The 25,363-nt window shown below is 41.7% G+C and overlaps 1 protein-coding gene across 1 annotated transcript; it reads left to right on the top strand.

Annotated features, from left to right (window-relative positions):
- The first annotated feature begins 319 nt into the window (after positions 1 to 319).
- SERINC1 (serine incorporator 1) lies at positions 320 to 25,363 on the top strand. Its single transcript, XM_090038888.1, has 10 exons — positions 320 to 478; positions 6,750 to 6,911; positions 8,455 to 8,648; positions 18,723 to 18,802; positions 19,008 to 19,145; positions 19,814 to 19,983; positions 20,095 to 20,185; positions 21,849 to 21,990; positions 22,094 to 22,324; positions 23,727 to 25,363. The coding sequence occupies exons 1-10, from the start codon at positions 440 to 442 to the stop codon at positions 23,863 to 23,865; spliced, it is 1,386 nt and encodes a 461-aa protein (XP_089895014.1). The 5' UTR covers positions 320 to 439; the 3' UTR covers positions 23,866 to 25,363.

Raw genomic sequence — 25,363 nt, 5'->3', positions numbered from 1 at the left:
ATCAAGGAGCTCCCTCCAAAAGGATGGTACATTTTGAGCGTTGGTTGTACATCCTCCCAAGGGTGACATTCTTGCACACACACGGTAACGATCGTATACCCGACAGCACGTGCTGCCCAGATCAGTGACCAACCTCCGCCCACTGATGCCCATGGGCGCATGCCCCGGGGCGGGGCCCGAAGGAGAGAGGCGGGGCCATGCAAATGAGACGTTCGATCACCACGCCCACTCCTAAACCCCGCCCACTCCGCGCCGAACTCCGGCTGACCAGCGTCGAGTGGGCGGGGTTCTCTCTCCCCTCGCTCGATTTTCTCGGAAGTGACGCATTAGCGCCGGAAGTACCCGCGCGAAGGGTAAACAAGTAGGCATAAGCAGGAGGGGAGCGCGGCGGCTGTAGCCGCTTCCATCTTGGCGGCGGTGGCTTCAGAGCGCGGCGAAGATGGGCGGCGTCCTGGGCCTCTGCTCCGTGGCCAGCTGGGTAACGTGGGCCGGGGGGACCTGCCCCGCTCGGCTTCTCCCTTCCCGAGCGCTGTGCTCGGGGCTTATGCTCGGTCCTGTGGGGGCCGCTCCCCTCCCCCCACCGCCAATGGGCCGGTCCCCCTGTCCTTTCTCCCCAGTGGTCCGGCCGCCCCCTTCAAATGGCACGGACCTTTGCGAACCCAGTGGTACAGGCCGCCCCGGTCCGAACCTGGCAACCTGCCCCTTACTGCCGTTCCGGCTCGGCCTCCCATGACGTCAGCGCGGGGGGGAGGGAGAGTCTTTCATGTCCCTTGTGCTGCGAAGCGTAGGCTGGATCGCGAGCAGCAGCAGCCCTCGGGCGGGGCTGAGTTAAATTGCTACCGGGACTTAGAAACTGACCCCCACCCCCTGCTTCTGAGTCACGCCCGTTGAGCAAAGTGCTGAGATTTTAAAGGGAATCGGAAGTCATGATAGAGGTGGTGTCTTTTATCAGACCAGCTAGATACCTGCACATAAGTGTTTTTTTATTTGCAAGCTTTTGGACACATTTGCCCTTCCTCAGGCAAGGAGAGTGCAGAGACTGTAAAATTTCTCCCAGGTGGAAATGACAATTCATATTTTACAGGAGAGCTGATGGTGTGGTGAGATCTCCTGGCTGGAGAAGCTCATTTTGTGCCAGTTTGGCTCAGATAAAACTTAGTGTCTGATGGCGAGCAGGATGTTGAGTTCTTTCCTTCTGGTTACTATATTTCATAGTTCCCAGGAGGCTGGTTAATGGAAAGCTCTCTTGGGCAAGGGATTTGAAATGTGCAGCTTAGGTAGGATCCCACTGGCTCCTGGGGTGGGGGAGCAGGACCCCTAGATGTTGTGGGGGCAGTATGTGGTGATAAAGAGACACCTGGAGAAGGGCGTCTTGGGTTGGAAAGCTTGTCTGAGTGCATCCCAGCCATGCAATGGGGCCATGCAATGGGGCCAGTAAAAGGTATTCCTCCCTCCCCCACAAATTCTTTCCCCTCATGCAGAGTCATTAACCAGAAGTCAGGCAGAAGGCAGAGTCACTTTGTACCAGTCACAGACCAACTATGGATTGACTTCCCGCCTCTTACTTCGACTGGTTTTATTTCCCATCCAGAAGATGGGGGAGGTTTGCACCTTATAGGCCAACTGAAGTGGGGATGCATAGAGTGAGCTTTCGCTTGCTTCCTTGGATGCTGAAAGGAAGCAGAGGCAAACTGCTTTTCACAAAAGCTCATGCTGTGCTTGTCTGATTTCAGTTAGTCTGTAAGGTGCAAACCTATTTTTTCGTAGGGGTGGGGAATAAATCTAGTGGAAGTGAGGGGTGCAAAGTCAGCTCACATAGTTAGGAGGTTTTGCCATTTCATTCCATTCTTGTTTTGGCAAAGCTAGTGTACAGAGTGCTACATTAAAATGCCGACTCGCTGACTTGAATGCAAAACGCTCCATAATGATTAAAAATTAACGAGCAGTTCTCTCTCGTGTATGATCAAGAAAAGCCAGTTTGATTCTCTAATCTCTTGTTAATTTAACTATTTTATTAATGGATTCATAGATTTTTAGGGTCGGAAGGGAACTATTAGATCATTGAGTCTGACCCCCTGCCCTAGGCAGGAAAGAGTGGTGGGTTTAGATGACCCACCTAGGTGTTTGTCCAATCTCCTCTTAAATACCTCCAAGAAAGGAGATAGTACCACCTCCCTTGGAATCTTATTCCATATTTTGGCCACCCTCACTGTAAAGAATTTTTTTCCTGATGTCCAATCTAAATTTGCTGTCCTTCAGTGTTATTGTTGCATGATATTATTTTATTCAATTTACCAAGCTTTTAGGCTGATGCAGGCATAAATTAAAACATCATATGTATGCACTGGTAAAGAAACATTCATATTCTGGGAGGGCTGTGATCTGAGAATTGGGTGTTTATAAAGTAGTGCAAATTAACGTTTGCTTCTTAAAAAACAAAAAGAAAAAAAAGTGCTGCTCATGCTTAACCTTGCAGTAACACGATTTTTTTCAAATGCTAGTTTGTGTTAGCTGACAAGTTGTGTTTTATCAAGCTAATTAAATTATATTTTAACATAAATTTTAACATACCTCATTTTTCCAGTACAAAAAATAAAGCTTTTCTAATGACTGAATTCCAGATAAAACAACTATAGTAAAAGCCATGTAATCCGGCACCTTACTAACCAGCATGCAAGTCGATGCAGCAAAAACCCACTGTGGCACTTCCAGTTTTACCAGGCCCGCATGGCCTGGAGCAAAGCAGCCTGTGCTGCCAAGCCTCCACAGCCTGTATATCAGCCTTTCCCCAGTGTGCCTGGGGCCCCCCTCCCTATCCCCTGGTTCTCTGATGCAGCGGGAGGAGCGGCAGCCTAAACTGATGTCTTTGCCTTTCAGATAACCGGTGTATTTGGTTATCCGGCACTCCCCATTCCCCATGGGTGCCGGATAACAAAGCCTTTGCTGTACTGAATACTTGAAGAACCTAAAATAAATATTGCTCTTTTTTTTTTTTTTTTTTTTAATCTTTTCAGTCACTTTTGTAGAGTGATTTGCAGATCCAGGTTGCAGCTTTCCGGACAAATACATACTCACTTATGTGTTATCTTACTCAAACAATCTTACTAGTGCTTAAGCTCATTTTCCCTCCTCTTTGCTCCCTCAAATCAAATGGCCCAAACCTGCTTTTCTGCTTACATTTCCTGAGTGCTGCCTTACTCAGTCAAAGGCTTGGGTACTTAAATTGTTGGGGTAGATGCATGGTATGAAGACTGTCCTGATCTCTGTAAGCCCTCAGGTGTCACCTGAGTTGAATGACATTGTCCAATATAAGAATAATGTGCAGTATGCATAAGCCATGCTTATCCAACAGGTCTGACTGGGTTTGTCATTTATGATTCTGTGTCTCAGGGACCTATTTAAACCAGAAACCAAAATATTATTTGTTAACATCCAGGCACATCTGGACAGACTCATGAAATGGGTGGACGAGACCCTGATGGTGTTCAACACCAGAAAATGCAAGGTTCTCCACCTTGGGAGGAAAAACCTGCAGCATCCTTATAGGCTCGGTAGTCTTAATGCTGGTTAGCAGTACAGATGAAAGGGACTTGGGGGTCATGGTTGACCACAAGATGAACATGAGCCTTCAGTGTGATGCTGTGGGTAGTAAAGTGAGCAAAACACTGGCTTGCATCCATAGATGCTTCTCAAGCAGATCCCGGGACACCATTCTCCCACTGTACTTGGCCTTGGTGAGGCTGCAGCTGGAGTACTGCATCCAGTTTTGGGCTCCACAATTCAGAAAGAATGTGGAAAAGCTTGAGAGGGTGCAGAGGAGAGCCATGTGTATGATCAGGGGTCAGGAAAATGGACCTTACAATGAGAGGCTGAGAGTGATGGAGCTATTCAGCCTGCAAAAGCGCAGGCTCAGGGGTGATCTGATGGTCACCCATAAGTTTATCGGGGTGCTCATCAGGATCTGGGGGAACAACTGTTCACCGGAGCCCCCCAAGGGATGACAAGATCGAACGGTCACAAACTCCACTGTGACGGGTTCAGGCTGGACATAAGAAAGAACTTCTTCATTGTCCGAGCCCCCAAGGTTTGGAACAGACTGCCACCTGAGGCGGTTAAAGCACCCACATTGAACACCTTCAAAACACATTTGGATGCTTATCTTGCTGGGATCCTATGATCCCTTCTGACTTCCTGCCCCTGGGGCAGGGGCTAGACTCTGATCCTCCGGGGTCTCTTCCAGCCCAAATGTCTATGAAATCTATAAAACATAAGAATAAAGAATAGCATGGAACGTTTTTAGATTAGCCTGCTCATGTGTCCTTTTGGCCAAAAATTCCACCCCCATAGGCATGACTTCTTCAGATGCTCCAGTGTATCTTGCATGTGGCAGTCTATTCTCCTGAACAGCTTCCTAACAACTGACACCTTCACAGAGTTGTTTTTTATCCAGCTTTTGCTTTGTCAGGCCTAAAAAAGTAAATTCATTTGTACATAGTGGTTCATACGGTAGTATGTCAGGAAAAAATCTTCCTCTGATATTTTGAGCATCTTTTTGTATAAAGTAGTGGTATCAATTCTAATTAGTTGTCACACTTATTGCTGAGTGGAGTTTTGTAGGTGGAATTGGTATGTTACTCATGGTCTTCTTGAAACCTACCTAGTTTTAAGGGGGGGGAAAAGTGGTTGTTGGTTATCAATACTTTTTTCTTACTATATTTCCTTGAAATAAGGATGTGATCCCACAGTAGTAGTAGTAATGCATGTGTAGAAAACTACTGTGCATTTGGTGTTCATGTGTGTGGAGTTCACATGGATGGGAGTTGTGTTTAAGGCAAGATTCCCTCCTGCCCCCCAGAAGTTGAGATTATAGCTAAAAGGCACTAGTAAAAACAAAGCTATGGCTTCCATGAAAGTTCACTGCTTACAGTGCACCGGCAAGGAGAATATTGCTGTCTGTGCTGTTGCTAGCCTCTAGTATGTCTCTGCATACGCACTCCTACAAGATCCCTTCATTTAATGAGTAGGAGGTGGCAGCCTCCGCAGTCATTTTGGTACTCAAGACTGCTGATTGGGATAGTTTTCTAGAGTGGTGACTCTCTACAACAGTTTCTGCACAAAGTTTTCTGACAAGTATCAGGTAAATCCCATCTTTGCCATCCCTTATGCTACCAGAGGATACTTATAAACCTTTGGAAAGATGCAGATGATTCTGGGGCAGGGCACAGATTCTGGATCATTCAGGATTGATAGAGGCTATTTGGGGAAGAAGTTGGGGTTAGAGCTTCAAGTAGGAAGCAGGTTAAGATGCTCTAGGTTCAAGCACCCACCAAGCACAAACACTCTATGACAGTTGCCAGTCAGTTGTCTCACAAAATGGCAGACACATCTCCAGCTGTAAATAATGGATGAAAATCAATAGCAGAACTAGAAGAGTACTGCAGGCTTTTTCAGGATGAATCTGTAGTAGAGGGAAGACAATAGGATTGCACAACCAAGACACTTCTGTGGCTCATTTGAAAAGATGCTTTTGTAATAGAGTAGTCTGGTAGCTCTTTGACTGCTCCAATCCTGAAGAACAGCAATACGGAAGGGGTGGAAAGTCAGCAGTAACAGCAGTAATATAGACTACAGAGAACCAGCATTGCTTGATCTTGATGGTACTAACCAAACACCTTTGCTGCAAAATTATGTGACAACTGAAGATTGGATAGATTTGCCACCATGTAAAAATGGTCATCCCTGGTAACTAAATTAGGATGAACAATGTATTTAGAAATAAAGTAACTTGAGGTAACCCATATTCATTGGGTATCACGTGTTTGACATTCCCTAACAAAGTCCTTCTCTCATTTTAATAAAATATTGGCTTGTCCACGTGAGAACATTGCTAAAGGCTAAAATATAGATTTTTAATGTGAAGTGGCCTTTTTTTCCCCTCTATGTAGGGTAAACTGTGTTCTCATCTAATTTATTTTGCCCTTAGATGTAACTTGCTTTCCCAGGGTATCAGCAACAAAGGGAGAGAAGAATGCTGAGCAACTATAAATATTTGTTACCTATGAATAGAGTCTCTTCCATTTTTATATTGTTCTTGTACTTTATATCCCTTTCTAAATTGTGCAAATTGCTTGTTAGATAACTGAGGGTCACCTGAATTCTCAATGTGTTTATAGCATTTATTTTTTTTCAGTCAAAAGATTGGACTCTGATTCATTAACTGTGTATTACTTGATGCTCAGAAGTCATGGTAGCAATTGTGACCTGTCTGTCTTTTTGCCTGCTGTCATACAGACACATACCAGATAGTTTTCATACAGAATATGTAATGTCAGCATATAGGTTAAATCCCAAGAACAGTAAACTGGTAAGCAAGCCTGGTTTGACTATTATTTAATAATACATTTATAATTCACTTATACACAAATAAATGAAGATTGTGCAATATTAAAAAACTATCAAACCCAAAAAACCAAACTCTGAACTCTTTTACCAAATAAGTTAACAGCAGCTTTTGAAATACAAAAATAATCTTCCTCGTGCAGTGATGCAGTCCTGATGAGCTTCATAACATTAGAAGGGTTTATAGAATGTTATAGGGAATAATCTTGAATTGTTGAGGAGGTGGACTGAATGATCTTAAAGTATTTTCTGCCAGTAATTTTAGCAGTCTGTGCAACCTGGTTAAATATTTGAATATGAACATAAACAACTCTGATCCTTTTTAACACTGCTCCATCATTTCTCCTTAGATACCATGCCTATGCGGCAGTACTCCATGTTTGCTGTGTCGATGCTGCCCCAGTGGAAACAACTCCACCATAACAAGATTGACTTATGCTTTCTTTTTGCTTCTTGGAGTGACTGTTGCCTGTGTGATGTTAATACCAGGCATGGAAGAACAGCTGAAGAAGGTCAGATTACTTATTTGCTTAACGTGCTTTGGTAGAACGGATATTTCACAATGGCCAGACAGCACCATAAAAGCATGACTGACTTGAAGTTACAAAATACTTGTTCTGCTACCGGTAAACAGGCCTGCATACAGTCATCATTCAGTGTATAATGTTTTACATGTTCTGTTTTAAGGATAAGCAGTTACTGATAGAATACAGACAGTTCTCCTGTTATATATCCTCTGGAAGTAAAGTTTAGTTCTTGGGTCCAGAGCTGCTCAGATGTATTTGCATGTAAAATAAAGATTGCAGCACATGGTTTTTATGTGTGCATAGAGATTACTTTATATGTAATAATTTGATACATAAACCTAGTTCATAGAAATCTGACATTTTTCTTACTTTTATCTATTGATACACTTTTTAAGGTGTTTTTTTGGCAGTAGAAATCAGAGAGTTCAGAACAACAATATGTGCTGCTTCTACTTGTCCAAGGGGAACCCCTGTGCATGTGGCACATTGTCCCAGGTGGGGTAGGAGAGGCTGGGGCCAGCATCTGGGCCACAGATGGGTCTGCAGTATTGCATAATGCATATGCATGCTCATTTGGAGGTGCCCATTGTGGTATTTTAGTAAAACTATAGGTTAAATCACTAATGGTATATTACATAAAACACTTTTTGTGATAGACTTTCATTTTCAATTAGTTAGATGTTTTATGTGACAGTTAATCCAGCTCCTTCAAAGATTAACTTCATTCTGATATGACACAGACATTTTATACTAAATGTGTCCTTGTTTCTTCAGTTTTCTGGATCATTGTTATCCCTGCTAAATATCATACTTTTGGGTATAGATTAAGGAGTGCATTGTGATTTATCCTTCATTAAAACACTATTTGTAACTGTTCTTTTTTTTTGTTTAATAAGTAATTACTTTAGAACATGGGCCAAAGTAATTTCAGTTGCCTTGAAAAGTCTGAAAGTAATTTCAGTCACCATAAACATGGTTATATAGTGTATCACTTTAAAGGTTTACTGGTATCTTGGTACAGACTGAAAAAAGATGCTTCCAGTTTTCCTTTTTATCAACTTACTGAAATGTTTATTGGTTGTCTTGCTACGCTTCTCCCCCTCCCAATTTTTTTTTTTTTAATTTCAAATGGACCTAAGCAAGGCTGTCTTCTCAGTGCATGGTTTGTGGATTTTTATCACCAGCATAGTAATTAGTAGAGCCCTGAAGTAATTACTTATTATCTGCTGCTTTGAAACAGCAAATTGAACTTTCATTGTAGATTCCAAAAAATTGATGATGTCTCTGATTGTATGATTAAGCCTTTTTTTCTGTATATTCTTTTTTTTTTCAAAAACTTTCTCACCCATGCACTGAATTATAGATAATCTTATATGCATGCATCATGCAGCTGTAGAATGTCGGATAATCAATGTATATGAGGTGGTTGAAATAATATACAGGTTCATGAATACTGAAAAATTATTAAAATTCAAAATTTGCTCATAGAAATCTCACAGATCACTGAAACCTTTTGTGTTAATCATAGATTCCTGGTTTTTGTGATGGAGGGATCGGAACATCTCTTCCTGGTGTGCATGGCCACGTGAATTGCGATGTCTTAGTTGGGTACAAAGCAGTGTATCGTGTGTGCTTTGGTTTGGCAATGTTCTTCCTTCTGTTCTCCTTATTGATGATCAAGGTGAAGAGCAGCAGTGATCCAAGAGCGGCAGTGCATAATGGGTAAGATACAAGGATGAATGTGCATGGCATAGCTATTGTGAAGATTGCGTCCAGTAGTGAAGCATTCCAGTTACATCAGCTCTTTGAAATGAGTTTCATAGCAGCTGGAATTATATAGCAAGCTCATAAATCAAATGTTTCAAGGGAAGTCGTAACAAATTTAGTGTGTAAAATAATGCAAAATAGTGCTATCACTTGTGCAACTTAATCTTAGTGTTTGAATTCTATTGGTGGGGGAAGTCTATCCAGACATGTCTTGAAAGTAAACATACTGCCTCTAACCTATCCAAGATAAACTGTCATCTTAGGAATTCCAGGAGGTCCAACAAGCTTGTAGAAGTGCCAGTTACCCACTAACTGTGTTATAGAAATCACATTCCTTTCAACTTGACTATCTAGGGACTTTGCATTAAGCTGCACAATGCAGTTTTCATGCAGTTGTATGTTAAAATAGCAAACCCCAGCATAGTGACACCCAGGAGATAACGACAAGTTGGGTTGAGTTGTAGACATTGGAGGGCTGGGCTGGGATCCAGCATGACCTGGATAGCTTGGAAAAATGATCCACAATCAAGCAAATCAGCTTCATCCAGGACAAATGCAGTCCTCCACTCGATGAAATAATTGCATGCATAAATACAGAGTGGGGAATGATTGCCTAGGCTGCAGTACTACAGGAAAGGACCTGGGGCTTACAGTAGACCATATGCTGAATTTGAGCCTACAGTGTGCTCTTGTTGCCAAAAAAGCCAGTAGCATACTGGGTTGTGTCAACAGGAATGTCACAAATCAAGGGAAGTGATTCTTTCTCTCTTCAGCACTGTTGAGGCTTCACCTAGAGTATTTGGGCCCCACATTTCAAGGACATGGATAAAACGATGAAAATGATGAGGGGCCTAGGAAGCAAGAGTTTTATGAGGGAAGGCTGGAAGAGCTAGGGTTATTTTTTGGGGAAAAAAGATGTGGGGGGAGGGGGGATTAGACAAGTTTTCAAATACCTGTAAGGCGATTTATAGAGAGGATGAAGATGGGCTTTTTCTGTTGCTGTAGGGGACAGGACTAGGAGCAGTGGCCTCAAGCTGTAGCAGAGAATTCAGGTGGGTGATTAGGAAGGACTTCCTGATTCTGATAGTGATTATGCATTTTTAACAAGCTAACTCAAAATTGTGGAATCTTCTTTCTTTAGCTTCATATTCCCTTCCAAGAGCAGGTTGGACAGACACTTGGCTGGGGTGGTTTAGTCAGGGATGATCATGCCTTGACCTGGGGCTGGAGCAGATGACCTTGTAAGGTCTCTTTCAGCCCTGCTTCTCTAATGACGTGTTTTAGTTAACAATTTTGTATGCCAAAAATATCAGTAAGATTCGAGCTTGGTACCTACACTGGCCATGGTATTAATTTATTTTAAGAAGGAGAAAGTCTGATAGTTCAGTTAGCAAAGAAATGCTATAGGTAGGCAAGTTTGACAAAGAGAAACAGCATGACTGATACCCTGTTATACTTCTGAAACATCAAAATGGCACTTAATACAGATTTTAGGCGGCTAAGTCACTAAATGTAATCCTAGTTCCACAACAGCCACAAAACTGCCAACACCTAGACTTCCTGGGTGTGATCACCCCAAGGTGATTAAATTGCAAAAAATTCACTTGGTATTGCCTACAAACATCTGAGCAATAAAGACGGGGTGGTCATTTTTATTTTATATTCAGCATAATAGAAAACCCTAAGCCCGCTTCAGTATGAGGTTGGACATGTTTGCAAAGTGGTTTGTTGGGGTGCTTGATTCTTCTCATGGTTTTCTCTAAAAATGAATTCTTTGTTGCCCAAGCCTGCTGGAATTAAAACTTCACAGAACTTAATTCGTGGATTTCAGGGGAAAGTAGATGTTATTCATGCTTGTTGTTTGTATATTTCCAAAATTCTACTTCTATTATCGATAAATAAAATTATTACAGTATATACCCATCAGTATTAAACATAGCTATTGAGAGAGACAGAATAGGTCAGATCAAACTGGCATTTAAAAAAATAGTCTTTTCCTTATTTTTCCATCCTGGGAATATGCCTTCAAACTACTCCTAAGCCAGTATCTCGAATAACTCTTTCATCATGCTTTTTATATAAACAAGAAGTGCAGCTGTTTGCTACATTCAGCCAACACAAGTGCCTTGAACATAGTTCTTCTAAAATTAATGTACAAACCTAACAATGGGCACTTTACCTAGTAGTACCAATTCCTTATTTCAGTGGTGTTAAATATACAGTGTGAGCTGGAATCAGCCCACAGAGCCATGTTGTCTGGCTCGTAGAGCTCCCGAGGGTCTGGAGATTGAGGAGTGGGGCAGACAGGGTAAGGGGTCTACCACTGACATCCCAGGTATAGAGTGCTGCTGGGGACATGTGTTGGTGGCTCTGGTCAAGTGATAGCTGCATTAACCCTTGCAGCTGGTGCTATCGCACACCCTGCTATCCATCCCACAAGACAGGTGAATTTGACACCCTTCTCTTACTGAATCTTTTCACCCTTCCTCTACAGGGGTATAAAGTCTTTTTGGCATAGTTTTAAACTGAGGATGCCCTAAAACCTGTTTTCAAAAGTGCTCTTACCTGCCTGACATCTGATTCACCAGGTACCTTCCATATCTGAGCTGGTCTACTTTTCTCCCCTCCCTTACTTTTCTGCCCTTTATCTTCCTAATTTCCATTCATTTCCTTTTTCATAGACAGCCTCTTTTCTACCTTGAATTATTGCTACTGTAAGGTCTCCCTTACTCACCTTTGACTTTTTTTTTTCCTCCTGCTTTTTTTCCCCCCTCCCTTCCCTCCTCTACCTTTTTGTTTTCCTAATTTGCACCTACTTAGATTCTCACTGTCATCCTGTCACACTTCTAGCTTCTCTCATTCCTTGGAGTCTCAGAACAGCAGAGACTTCCTATGCCTGAATAAGGGTGATTGTACCCAAAAGCTTGCTAAGAACGTTTTCCCAACTACTCATTTGGTCTAATAAAAGATATCTCGCATCTGCCCAAAGAACCTTGCCTGCATATGTCCTTAGACCAACACGGCTACAACCAAAAATCCACCTGACTGTGTATACAAATCTGTTGTAGTATGGAACTCTTCTATGCCAATTCCGTATTTTTTGTGGTAGATAAAATTGTCTAGGAATCTCCTGATGATGTGTGTTTCTGAGGTTGAACTTTCCAACCCAAAACTGCATTGCTGTTTTAGTGATATCACAGGCTACTAAGAAGAATAATATAGATTCTGGCAGGCTACTAAGAAGAATAATATAACACATTGTGTACAATGAAAAAAACATCTAGTCACTTTAAAGGGCTTTGATTTATTACTAAATAATTCATAAATGAGGCTTCTGTCATTACCGTGAGCATCAGTGATTTCTTCAGTGATACCTATTAAGGGTAGTTTTTATGTAAATCATGTTTTTATTTTTTGTAGTTGGTATGTATTTAGTTTCAGCTGTAGTCTTTAAATCACAGCAAGACTTACAGAACTTGGAAGCTCTGTACATACTCAAATTTAATCTGTCAGCTTTTCTCAGTGATGCAAAAGTTACAGCCATCAGACCTCAATTAGCTGGAATGGTCACCGCCTTTGTGCAAATTCATAACAGTAAAATGACTGATTTCTAATGGTTCCTGTTTTTGTTAGCATAAGCAAAACAAAACCCGACAAAACTGTGAGGATTACGTGGAGTTTGCTAAAATGCTTTTACAATTTTAGGCTATATCCCAGGACTGAAATATCACAGCAGTTACACTGGTTATGTAGAATGAACTTCTAAGTATTCTGAAAGGGATCTGGGATCAAATATGTAACATGTCAGGATGAACCTACTCTGTTCATTTATTTCTTTTAATCAAAGTCACTTCTAAGGAGGAATAAAACTGCACAAGTTCAGAAACTGGTACTAATAAAGTACCTGATTAATGATCTAAATCAGTCTAGATTTGAAGTAGGGTTTATTGCTTTTTAAAATTCCAAAGTAGCATGCCTTTCCAATTCTTTTGTCTTCCCCACAGTAGCAGAAATTTGTGCCCCTGGGGAACTAGATCGTGTGTTCTCAACATGGGGGCCATGAAGAGCAGAGTGTGGTGGCAATAGCATGGAAAAGAAAGTGCTCAGAGGTTGAGAATCGCTTAGTTAAACTTTCCTTTTTATATCATTGCTTGTTTTTTGTTTTTTGTTTTTTTTGTGTGTATAATATTAGACATTTGTCTGCAGGGCAGATTTTTATAATGTTCAGTGTACTGTAGTTCCACCAATAGCTGAGGTCTCATAGCTCCAGTTACAAGCTACTGAAGACAGGCTGTTATAATTGTTTTAACCATTTGATCTTAAGTTTTTTCCATAAAGGCTTGATATTTTTTTTTCTTTTAAAGCTTTAGCAAAAAATGATTTATTGCTTCCAAGAAGGAAAAGAGAGAAAATACACTTTTTCCAATGCATATGGTATTTCAGTTGGTTATAGTGGCAGGGTTTCCCATCCCCTCTCCCTCCAATCTTTGTGTTTCTAGTGCAGTCTAAAAGATTAGTTATGCAAAGTCTGTTTGGTATGCTTTTCTCATACACCTGAAGAGTTAACCTGTGAACCCTGAGAAGCCACATGGCAGGAATTCTGGGTGTGCTTAGCTTATGGGGGAATTCGGGAAGTCCCAGGGAGAAGGCAGTTAAGACCACAGGTCCCAGTTCTTAGGGTGAGTGCCAAAAGGATCCGTAACCTGAGACGATAGTGCCGGACTTGATTTGGACTCTAGAGGCTTCAAACAAGCAGGAACTTATATGGTGGCATATTCCCAACAGCAGCCTGGGGAGTATGCAGCTGAAGGGGAGCTGTACTAAAAACAGCTGTACACAGAACTGGGTAAAAGAGTCAGGAGCAGAGGTAGGCTCTGTGGAGAATTTCCATCCCAGGCTCCTTCCTGTCTCCCTTTCACCAGTTTTTTTTCTCTCCTTGGCATTGTCCCCTTACCTATCTATCAACTCTGCCTACGTTCGGTTTAAGATCTCTTGTTTCAGCAAGGATCTCGTGACTGGGAGTGGAGGTAGGAATCCCTGCCCTTCTGCCCAGTAACCAGTGATGCATTTCAAATCGGTTGGCTGGCAGCCACCAACTGCAGGCTTAGCTTAGCTTGGCTTGATGATGCAGGCAGAACCAAGTGGTAGAAGTCAGAGTTGCAGAAAGCGGTCTCAGTGAGTTATGGCTGTCATGTGAGGTGGAGAGTTGGATCAGGTTTTGTCAAGGGGATGTATGGGCTTGACGCTCAAGGGGAGAAGTGACAAGGAATGCTGCTAGCATGCCTTCTATTCCTGTTGTCCCATGCTTATATGGAATCGCAGGCTTTAGGGCCTCTGGCTGCTTGTAGTAGGCCAAGATGGACATCTATAGACCTTGTTTTTCAAGGTTTGATCCGGATTACAGCCATAACTAGATGCATGTAGACACTGTAGTCTGAATTAAAATTGGCTCCAGTCTGAATTAATTCTCATTGAAGGAGGATTAAAGTTAATGCGGACTAGGGTAGTCCAAACAGGGCAGTTTAAACTGAATGAATTAACATGCCTATATGGCATTGTTTTTAGGAAAAAACCATCCTTAGGAACTTGGCAGATAAGCATTAAAACGATCAGTCCCTGCAAGGGAAATTCAGTTGGATTTTTGCAAGGCAACAGAGGCTATCGGATACAAAGTTAGAGGTGCCAACAGCACCCTGCTGTGACAAAGTATTACTATCCTAAGCCCCAGCTCGGCCCAAGCACATGGGCTACTAGTCTGTGAAGAAAGGGGCAAGATTCCCCCCCCCAACCAACATATTGTCTGAGACAGTCATAAGTTGTACTCAGGTTAGTTGCACTCATTATGCTTCTGGAATAGCACTTTAGATAACCATCAGTAGGTTTGTAACAATGGAGCAGTGCTTGAAAAGGCTTATGTTATCCCTGCCTAATTGCTTCCAATGCTAATTGCATGAGCCCACACACAGCCGACTGCAAATTGGGTCTGTTAAGGGGCTGGTAGTCTATTAACTCTTAATTCGAATTGAAATTTGATTCAGACTCTGTGGTGTGAATCAGTACACACAGTTTAGAAAACAGTACACATCTACAAAAGGCCAGTGATTCCGTCCCCACCCTAAATTCATGACTTGGCTTCTGGTTTTGTGCTTGTTTTGTGGGCTCAGATCAAGCATAGTTCTGTGCTTGTCTGGAAAGGGAAATAGTGTGACCACGGAGGTGGTCTTCCTAGCTCCACCCCGGGACGACCGCTCTCCTGGCACTGGGAATAGTATCTGCCAAGGTCATGTATAGTAAACCTCCCACTTAGCTGCTGGAGTGGGAAGGTCTCTGCTTTATGCCACTTTATGGAAAGGGGAGACTCCTCAGCTTGCTCCTGTAGCCATATGGCTGAGGGCAAGCAAACTCAGGGGGACCTGCGGGCTTGGGTCTGCAAGTAGGATGCTTGCCAAAGGATTTGGAAACCTCTGAAGCCCCAGATGAGGGTAGAGGATGTTTGCCAGTAGTAGGCGTGGTTCTGGACTGACTCTTGGATTTGGAATTTGTTTTGGCTAATTTGTCTTGGAATATGGAAAATTTAAATAGTAATAAAAGAACAAGTTTTTTCACCTGAAGAATTGCAGATTGGGTAGGGTGTACTGGGGCTCCCAGTCATACTGGAAAGACCCTTCCATAGCCTGGCTGGTTGGTCTTGTGTACATGATTAGGGTTAAACCAGTTGCTGTATCTGAGATGCAAAAGGAATTTGGAGGAGGGACCGTTGTTTTCCTTTCCTGTTGTTGGTGTTGTTGTTTTTTTGTTTTCCCCCTGGGCCTGTTTCATGTAATAACTTTCTGCCATTGCAGGGTCCAGAGGCCTTGGTGGTGTCATTGGTATCTTGTGCTCTCTTCCTGTTCATAGATTCATAGATGCTAGGGTCGGAAGGGACCTCAATAGATCATCGAGTCCGACCCCCTGCATAAGCAGGAAAGAGTGCTGGGCCTACATTACCCCAGCTAGATACACATCCAACCTTCTCTTGAATACCCCCAGGGTAGGGGAGAGCACCACCTCCCTTGGGAGCCCGTTCCAGACCTTGGCCACTCGAACTGTGAAGAAGTTCCTCCTAATATCCAATCTAAATCTGCTCTCCTCTAGCTTGTGGCCATTATTTCTTGTAACCCCCGGGGGCGCCTTGGTGAATAAATACTCACCAATTCCCTTCTGTGCCCCCCTGACGAACTTATAGGCAGCCACCAGGTCGCCTCTCAACCTTCTCTTGCGGAGGCTGAAAAGGTCCAGTTTCTCTAATCTCTCCTCGTAGGGCTTGGCCTGCAGGCCCTTAACCATACGAGTGGCCCTTCTCTGGACCCTCTCCAGGTTATCCGCATCCTTCTTGAAGTGCGGCGCCCAGAATTGCACGCAGTACTCCAGCTGCGGTCTGACCAGCGCCCGATAGAGGGGAAGTATCACCTCCTTGGACCTATTTGTCATGCATCTGCTGATGCACAATAAAGTGCCATTGGCTTTTCTGATGGTTTCATCACACTGCCGACTCATGTTTATCTTGGAGTCCACTAGGACTCCAAGATCCCTTTCCACTTCCGTGCCACCCAGCAGGTCATTTCCTAGGCTGTAGGTGTGCTGGACATTTTTCCTCCTTAGATGCAGCACTTTGCATTTCTCCTTGTTGAACTGCATTCTGTTGTTTTCTGCCCACTTGTCTAACCTGTCCAGGTCTGCTTGCAGCTGTTCCCTGCCCTCCGGCGTGTCCGCTTCGCCCCATAGCTTAGTGTCATCTGCAAACTTGGACAGAGTACATTTCACCCCCTCGTCCAAGTCGCTGATGAAGACATTAAAGAGTATTGGTCCAAGCACCGAGCCCTGCGGGACCCCACTGCCCACACTCTTCCAGGTCGAAACCGACCCATCCACCACAACTCTCTGGGTGCGACCCTCCAGCCAATTCTCCACCCACCGGACTGTGCAGTAATCCAAGTCACAGCCCCTTAACTTGTTCACCAGTATGGGGTGGGATACCGTATCAAAGGCCTTCCTGAAGTCCAAGTATACGACATCCACCCCTCCTCCTGTGTCGAGGCGTTTTGTGACCTGGTCATAAAAAGAGACTAGATTGGTCAGGCACGATCTACCTGCCACGAACCCGTGCTGGTTTCCCCTCAGCATAATTTGTCCTGCCGGGCTCTCACAAATGTGAGCCTTGATGATTTTCTCAAAGATTTTGCCAAGGATGGAGGTGAGACTGACTGGCCTATAGTTGCCCGGGTCCTCCTTCCTCCCCTTCTTGAAAATGGGAACCACATTGGCCCTTTTCCAGTCCTCCGGGACTTGACCCGTGCGCCACGAGCATTCAAATATTCCCGCCAGTGGCTCTGCAATGATGTCGGCCAGTGCCTTCAGTACCCTCGGATGGAGCTCATCCGGGCCTGCCGATTTAAAGGCATCCAGTTCCTCCAAGTGACCCTGCACCACCTCAGGGTCCACGCATGGAAGTCTGGTGCCTTGCTGCTGCCTCCCTACACTCCCAGTGAGAGACTTGTCATGCCTCTCGCTTAGGAACACTGAGGCGAAGAACTCGTTGAGGAGTTCAGCCTTGTCCCCTCTGTCCGTCACCAATTGTTTCTGCCCATTTAGCAGGGGTCCTATTCCTCCCTGGGCCTTCCTTTTACTCCCTATAGATCTAAAAAACAATTTCTTATTGTCTTTTACTTGGGTTGCCATCCTCAGCTCCATGGTAGCTTTGGCCTGTCTAACTGCCTGTTTGTAGATTGCATTTTGAAGCTTCTGTTTTATTGTACTAAAGCAGTAGTTCTCAACCTTTTTAAGTCTAAAAAGGTTGAGAACTTTTGGAAAAGGTTGGAAAATGCCAGCTCTTAGTTTTTGATAATTTTTTTGAATAATAACAAGACAATTTTTCTGTTACAAAGAACTCGGACTGCAGCAGATAGAATATTTTTAAAACTGTGGATTCCGGTTTGCAATATGTGGGTTTCCCTTGTGAAGCTGGTATGCATGCCTAATAGTGTAGGCCTTGTGTTTTAGTCCGTAGTGTGGCACCCTTGAAAGGATCTCAAGGCAGCTCATGGGTGACTGACTGTACTAAAGATTTGTGGCTTGTGGTATGCTGCAGGGACCAGAATGCCTGTACTTATTTTTACGTGTCTTAAATTGGTTAAAGCAAGCTTTGTATAGGTGTCTACTGACTATGTATTCTTCATTTTCTATTCCCTGATTCTCAGAAGTGCTAAGCTAGAGCATATACCAACTGCAGAGGCTTGATGAAGGTTTTTAAACCTGAAAGCTCGCTAAGAATTTTTTTTTTCCAACTATTTAAGTTGGTCTAATAAAAGATCTAAGATTCACCCAAAGAACTTTGTCAGTCTCAGTAGCTGCAATTTATTAGCTGCAAGTCATTAAAGAAGTTAGGTAATTGCAGACTTCTTCTTAATGCAACAATCCAAAATTTTCAATAACAAATGTTCAGTTAGGGTCCAAAGCCAACCATCATGAATACACGGGCCAGATTTTTTTTAAAAGTATTTGTAGTTTAAGACCACAAATGTATTTTATTCCCAACAACATCCCCTGATGAAATGCTTAAAACTTTAAATATAAAACAATTCAGACAAAACTATTCTGACTCTTAAACTCCATACAGATAGGCCTCTCTGGCTTACCATATAATGCTATTTAGTTAAGAAACTTGAATTTGAAACTGGCTTTTAACTTTGCAGTTATTCAGGTACAGGTTGTAAAGAGAACAAAAAATAAATCCTAATTAGACTCCATTCCTTTCATTGCCTTGGCACAAAAGATATTTTAATTCAGTGAGCAATATTTCCTAGGAGCAGTTGGCAAATACAGTTTTCAGATTTGCCCAGCAAGGAAAAGAAATCAGAAATGTGCTAGAAAATAAGAACTTTTAAATTCTGAACTTCTAGGCCCTAAAACATGTTTAACTATTTAAGTTTAGTGTACATTTTTTTTCCCCTGGAATTATTGATGGTTCTATTTCTCCTTTTTCCCTTTTAGATTCTGGTTTTTTAAGTTTGCTACAGCAGTAGCAATTAGCGTTGGGGCTTTTTTTATCCCAGAGGGACCTTTTACTACTGGTAAGATAACACTGGATTCCATTTTATTCCATATTATGCAGTCATAATCTGTTTAAAACAAAGTAAGTGCATGCTGATATTTTAGCTGTAAAAGATCTATATAGGTTTGGGTAGGGTTTTTTGCATACTCATAGGAAATAGACTTCTAAGAACAAGCAAGTAAATCTTCCATTACTCTGAATTAATTTTACCTTGTTGTCCTCAGTGTGGTTTTATGTAGGCATGGCTGGTGCCTTCTGCTTCATTCTTATTCAGCTGGTCTTGCTTATTGATTTTGCCCACTCCTGGAATGAATCTTGGGTTGAAAAAATGGAGGAAGGAAATTCAAGATGCTGGTATGCAGGTGAGGAAGAGAGTACTACAGTTCAGTGCGCGTTAAACTTAGTGAGATGTAAGAATGCAGTGTGTTAATGCTATTTTACCCAAATACCTCATAAGCAAAGATGCTGGTTTCAAAACCAGAATTTCTTCCCATTCTCTGAGTTAGGCTGTATCATTTATGCTAAGTTGGAGTCTTTCACTTGATGTTATATAACCTCTCAGGCTTGTTGAAAAAGGTTATTCAGGAATAAGCTGCTTGTAAAAATGCTCCACCCATGACTTGACTTATTGATATTAAGGGCCAGCAACAATCTAATTTAATTTAGGTAGGTTCCTCAACTTGCCTTATCCAGCTTCTTGTTCCTATATTTGAGTTTTTTGTTAGTGCTCCAAACTTCCTGTTGATTAGTGGTATTTTACTTTTTATGATAGTGCCTTGAGACACTAGGAAGAATTCTGCCAGGTGTTATGTAGATACAGTATAAAAAAGATCCCTCCTCCAGTTATCATTTTAATGGTTTTAATTAGGTAAGTTAAGTTTCAGTACTTGGCATCTCTCTATAGCCATTGTCTTGTTCCAGTTTTTTTTATAATGTTCTACTTTAAAAGAAAAAACCCACAGTCAAGAAAATATTAAAAGGTATTGCTCCACATTTTTCAGCCTACTTAATTGCTTTCTCTCTTTTGCAGCTTTGCTGTCAGCTACGGCTGTAAATTATCTGCTGTCTCTGGTAGCTGTCATCCTGTTTTATGTTTATTACACTCATCCAGAAGGCTGCTCTGAGAATAAAGCATTCATCAGTGTTAATATGCTGCTTTGTATTGGTGCCTCTGTAATGTCAATTTTGCCTAAGATTCAGGTATGCTTTTTGTTTTTCTGTGTAATTTTTTTAAAAGGTACTAATATAGATATAAGCACCTACTTTAACTGCCTGTCTTAAGGGTTTCTCCATGTGTCTACTGTATTTTAGGAATCTCAGCCAAGATCTGGTTTGCTGCAGTCTTCAGTGATCACTGTTTACACAATGTACTTAACCTGGTCAGCTATGACCAATGAACCAGGTAAGTCTGGCAAAGTGTATGCTTGTAAAAGGTGGTGGTTCTTTGTAAAGGTGAAGTGTGCCATCTCTGTAAAGCAGCAGTTATCAAACTCTGACGGGTTGTGCAGCATCAGTTAAAAACGATACAACCTTAAGTACCACCAGCAAGGTTTTGCCATAAAAAGTAAATATAATCCATCTGTTAATGCGTACCACTGACAGGTTGTACCCCTACCACAGATTGGGGAACTGCTGCTGTAAAATAGAGTACTAAATTATGAGAGGATGAAAATTTTAGGCTACAAAGAGAGAGCTCTCTGTTGCACTCTACTGCCTGTATGTTGGCAGTGGCAGCAGCAATCCCTCACGGTCAAGGATGATCACTTCCACGGGTTAAGTAAAGGGTTGTTGATGAGTCTGCTGATGGCTAAGAAGGCTGATTCTGGAGCCACAGACTGACAGATGCCATGGTGGTAGTTCAAGGGAGGGCTGAACTGTGAATTTCTTGTTTCCTTTCCTCCCATTTCTGTTGTTGTTCTGCCTCCAGGGTGAGACAGTTTTTCTCAAAGTATGATGTCCTTTTTTTTTCACAAAGCGTCATCAAATAGCCCTGTCCTGTCCCCTCTCCAATTTGTGGTGTCAGTGCCACACTTCTTAATGGTTGCCTTGAGATGGTAAAGGTACATCAGGTATGTGATGTGCACATAATGCTGTGTCTACCACAGCCAATGGATACATTTTATGCTTCTCATACAGTTGAGGCATCCATTTTTGTATTGTGTGGATGATGATATTTGAATTTGAGAGAAAAGGCTTTATCATAATACATGCTTTAAATGACAGTTTGTCATTTCCTGACTGGTAGACTCTTCTGTTTGCATCTTTAACATAGAGTTTGTATGGGACTTCCTAGTCTTTAAAAGAAAAGTGAAGAAACAAATTCCTCCCTGTTCAGATCTTTGAAAGAGTGTATTAGGATGCACTACTGTATGATATATGCTGTCTGAAGCAGGAGCCCTTGTTTCATTCCAGGCATAGCCTACTTTATTTTATGGAGTGAGAGAGATCTCTTTCTGAGGTTGTGCTAGCATTTGTTTGCTTGTTTCACATATGGAGAATTCAGGGCTTGCCTTCTTCGATGAGCTTGATCTGGCTTTGATCCAGCCAGGAAGGGCATAGCCTGGGCCTGGTCTAGCAGGGCAATGAAGTGTGCCCTGTTTTTAACCTGCTGTGCAGTGCTTGGGATTTGGGAATTCAGAAGGGGAGAGGGTGGCCATATTAATTGCCACCATTCCCTCCCCCACCCCTCCCGCTAAATTTTTCTGACCTATGGGGAGCCTCATGGGGTAGATGTGATGGCTTTGTGGAGTGCATTTGGCCCACAGGCTGGAGGTTAAGCACTCTTCTGTAGAAAAAGACAGTGTATTTTTCCTACGCTTCAGTTTAGGAGCCACTTGGAGCCATAAAAGACTCCATGGATATTTTATTTATAATTAAACCATTCTCTTCAGAATGTTTTCCCTTTATTTCCTCAAACACCACCTTTGTTTTTCATACAACGTAATGTTTACTAAGTTGCTTTCTGAATTCATAAAAATTCCTTATACCGCTGTCTTCAGTACTTTGTATAAGTAATTGTTTTACACTCTTGTTTTGCTTAATTTCTAATGTATTCTCCCCAACAGACAGGAAGTGCAATCCAAGCTTGCTCAGCATAATTGGTTACAACAACACCACTGTTCCAAGCCAAAATCAGGTTGTCCAATGGTGGGATGCCCAAGGAATCGTAGGACTTATTTTGTTTCTGTTGTGTGTCCTCTATTCAAGGTAAGAATAATGAGTCAGGTTTTTAAGTAGGTTTTGCTCTTTTTATATTTTAGCATCTAATTTTTAAAATGTTGATTACTGTATTAATTCTCTTACAATGCAGCATCCGGACATCCAGTAACAGCCAGGTTAACAAACTGACACTAACCAGTGATGAATCCACACTGATAGAAGATGGAGTACCCAGAAGTGATGGCTCCCTTGATGATGGAGATGGTGTCCATCGGGCCATAGACAATGAAAGGGATGGAGTTACATATAGTTACTCCTTCTTTCATTTCATGCTTTTCTTGGCCTCGCTGTATATCATGATGACTCTCACCAACTGGTACAGGTACATGTATTTAATAAAATGTACTTGGATTGAACAGTAGGGCACTACAATTTTGGAGGAGTGTTATAATTTCAGATGGTTTGAAAAAGATCCATCTTCTGTTTGGTATGTGTGCTATTATGGGAAATCTTAAGGTTCATATCATTTTCTACTGCATATTAAATTAATTGTTTTTGAAAACAAATGTAAGCTTCTATTTTATAGCAGTAGCATTGGTTCTCTTAACTATACCAGAGTAATCCTGTTTGCTCAGTGAAGCTAATCTTAGAGCAGGTTACTAACTATAAGGATGGTAGAGCCTAATTTTATCTGTGACCCAGTCCATTGCATCGTAAGTGTAGGAACTCTCAGATTTGTTCATATACTTTGAACAAAAAGGGGTTTTGTTTGCTCACAAAGATTTAATAATATTTTGTTTGTTAAAATATTAAATTGCATTTAAAGTCAGGATGTGGTCTGAAACTCTTGGGTTTCACAGAATACTCAAGAATCAAGAAGTGGTGTCTCTTAAACTACAAAAAAAATTGTGTGTACACAACCCAAAGTTAACACCAGTGCTAGGTACAGACAGGCAAAAACGGCAATCAGTCGTGAAGATACTTGGGATCTGCAACGAGAAATGTATCCACTTTCTGAAACTTACCAGAAAACTACCTTTTTACGTACTTATTTTTAGTGTGCTTATGTGTATACACAGACATGAATTATGGGGCAGCATTTCTGTAAAAGGGATTTTTCCTTTCAATGCACTATTAAATGTCTAGCACAGAGAACCTACTGAAGTTGGTGGTAGGTTTTCGGGTCGGATAACTATAAAGACTCTTGACATGCACGCAAAAAAAAAAAAAAGTCAAGCATTGTTGGGAATACCCTTTCAGTAGGATTGCAAGTCAGGCTAGAGTCACTTCCAGAGTCAGTAAATGCCACCCAGTTCCTATCCACCCACAAATACTGTCATTAAGTTGCTTGCCATATACTCCTGTTAATTCACTTGTGATGCCTGATATGTTTTGTAGCTGTTTTGACTAGCTTATTACTGCATCCAGTGACCTCAAATCCAATATATTATATAGATAATCAAATGCTTTGTATATAGTCCAAAGAAAGCAAATACAAAACAAGATTAAAATAGACTATTTAAATAAAGGTTCCCTTGCCTACTGATTTTACATCCTAATTTAAAATTGGTTTAAATAACTTGTCAGTTTACTGCCTCAAACTGTTACTCTTTGCAGTGATGCTCAGGCATTACTTAAGGGGGTTAAAATTTTGAACTAAGGGTCAGCTATCTGGAAATAAAGCATTAGGTAATGATTTCTGAAATCAGTCTGGATTCAGAGAACAAAAGTTGCATGTCCTGGAACTTGTTTCTAATGGAACATTTTTGTGTTTTTCCTTGCAGTCCTGACTCCTCCTATGAGACAATGACTAGTAAGTGGCCATCAGTCTGGGTGAAGATCTCTTCCAGCTGGATTGGGATTGTGCTGTATGTGTGGACTCTAGTTGCTCCACTGGTTCTTACAAACCGTGACTTTGACTGAGCAGTGCTTCTTCCCTGAAGTATTTAATTTTGCCACTTGTTTGAAGCTAACAGTATTCCAAACTCCAAATGTAGTTGTAAATAAGTGTGCGCTTGGTTAGCCACATCTAGTGTATCCTGCCTTGTTCTGCATGATTTAACTTTGTAATCATGTCTTTTTGCCATTTCACTTAAGACTTTTTCTAGCCAAGCTCGCTGATAATTGCTAGGATATTGGAATTCATAGGATTGCTCTAGATTTAGCGCTGTGGGAATGGTAGGTTTAAATTTGGAAACGTTTCTGTGTTAGTTCTCCAGTTGCATTGTTTCTCTAATAGCAAAGGGTGCAAGAAAAAATGGCTTGCAGCCTTCATTAGGTGGAGTTGCTTACAAAATTGTAGCAAGCTGGGGCTGCCTTTGACAATCCTTGTTGCCTTGATTCCAAAGTCAGCCTTCAAGAGGTATTGAGAAATTAGATCCCAAATGGTGCATGTTACACATTTGTCTGACAGCTTGTATTGCTTTGGGCAGAATGTCTGACTTTTGGCATGTAATGTAGTGAATGCTAATTGCAGAAGCTTGTACATGGGCTTTCTGAGCTGATGTCCTCCTTGCAGCTAGTGAGAACAAAAGTTTTATGTCTCATTGCTAACAAGAGGATATGCTGGAAAACAATATGCACCTGGCACTGAATTAATCACAGTATGATGTTGGACATGGGTTTACAATACACTTTTTTTAGGGAGGGGTTTTAATAGTGTAAATGGGATAGTGGTAATTTATTGTTGTGTTTGTGTGCCATTTTTGGCCAATTTATATTTGTTTTGGATCTAAAAAGTTCTGAAGAGCTTTCAAGTAAATCAGTGAGGAAAGATACAAGTGTTTGAAAAGGATGGTTGGATGTGGTGGCATGTGTTGATGGTTAGAAGTATGGAGAAAAAGCAGTTGAAGTTACAGTAGTTAAGGAGTTTTGCATTCTGCAACTAGCCACAAAAAGTTTCCTTGAATCCAGGGAGTTAGAACCTGACCTATTTTAATAGCTTCTGCTTAATCTCTCTGCTAGTGGTCCCCGGCATGCCCATTGCTGGCGATGGACTTGTACCTGGAAAATCTGACTGGGTATCAAGGAGTTTACTATTGGGTCTGTTTTAAAAAAAAACAAAAAACTTGCATAGTTCTGTGCAGTTTTTGAAAAGCTTATTGTGCTTCGTGGTTAAAGTACATGAGCTGTGGTATTTGTATCTTCCATTGTTACATCTTGAGACTTTGGCAATCTGGTTGAGAGTGAACCTTCAGCAGTCATCTTCATGTACTCATGTTTGGTGTTTCTACTGATATCATGTAGCTAATTATTGTACATGTGTTTAAAGCTTTTATTTGAAATCTGCTGACAAACACTGAATGGTGTATACTAAGCAAGACTGTGTCAAAAACAAGGCTTAAGTTTTGGAAGCAGATGATCATTAGCATACAGTCCTTTTGAGTATCTTATTACCTATCAATAAATGAATTCAGATAAA

Source organism: Crocodylus siamensis, chromosome 1 (assembly GCF_052110815.1).
Source record: "Crocodylus siamensis isolate JL-2025a chromosome 1, ASM5211081v1, whole genome shotgun sequence".
NCBI lineage: Eukaryota > Metazoa > Chordata > Crocodylia > Crocodylidae > Crocodylus > Crocodylus siamensis.
This window is presented reverse-complemented; position numbering and strand designations above follow the sequence as displayed.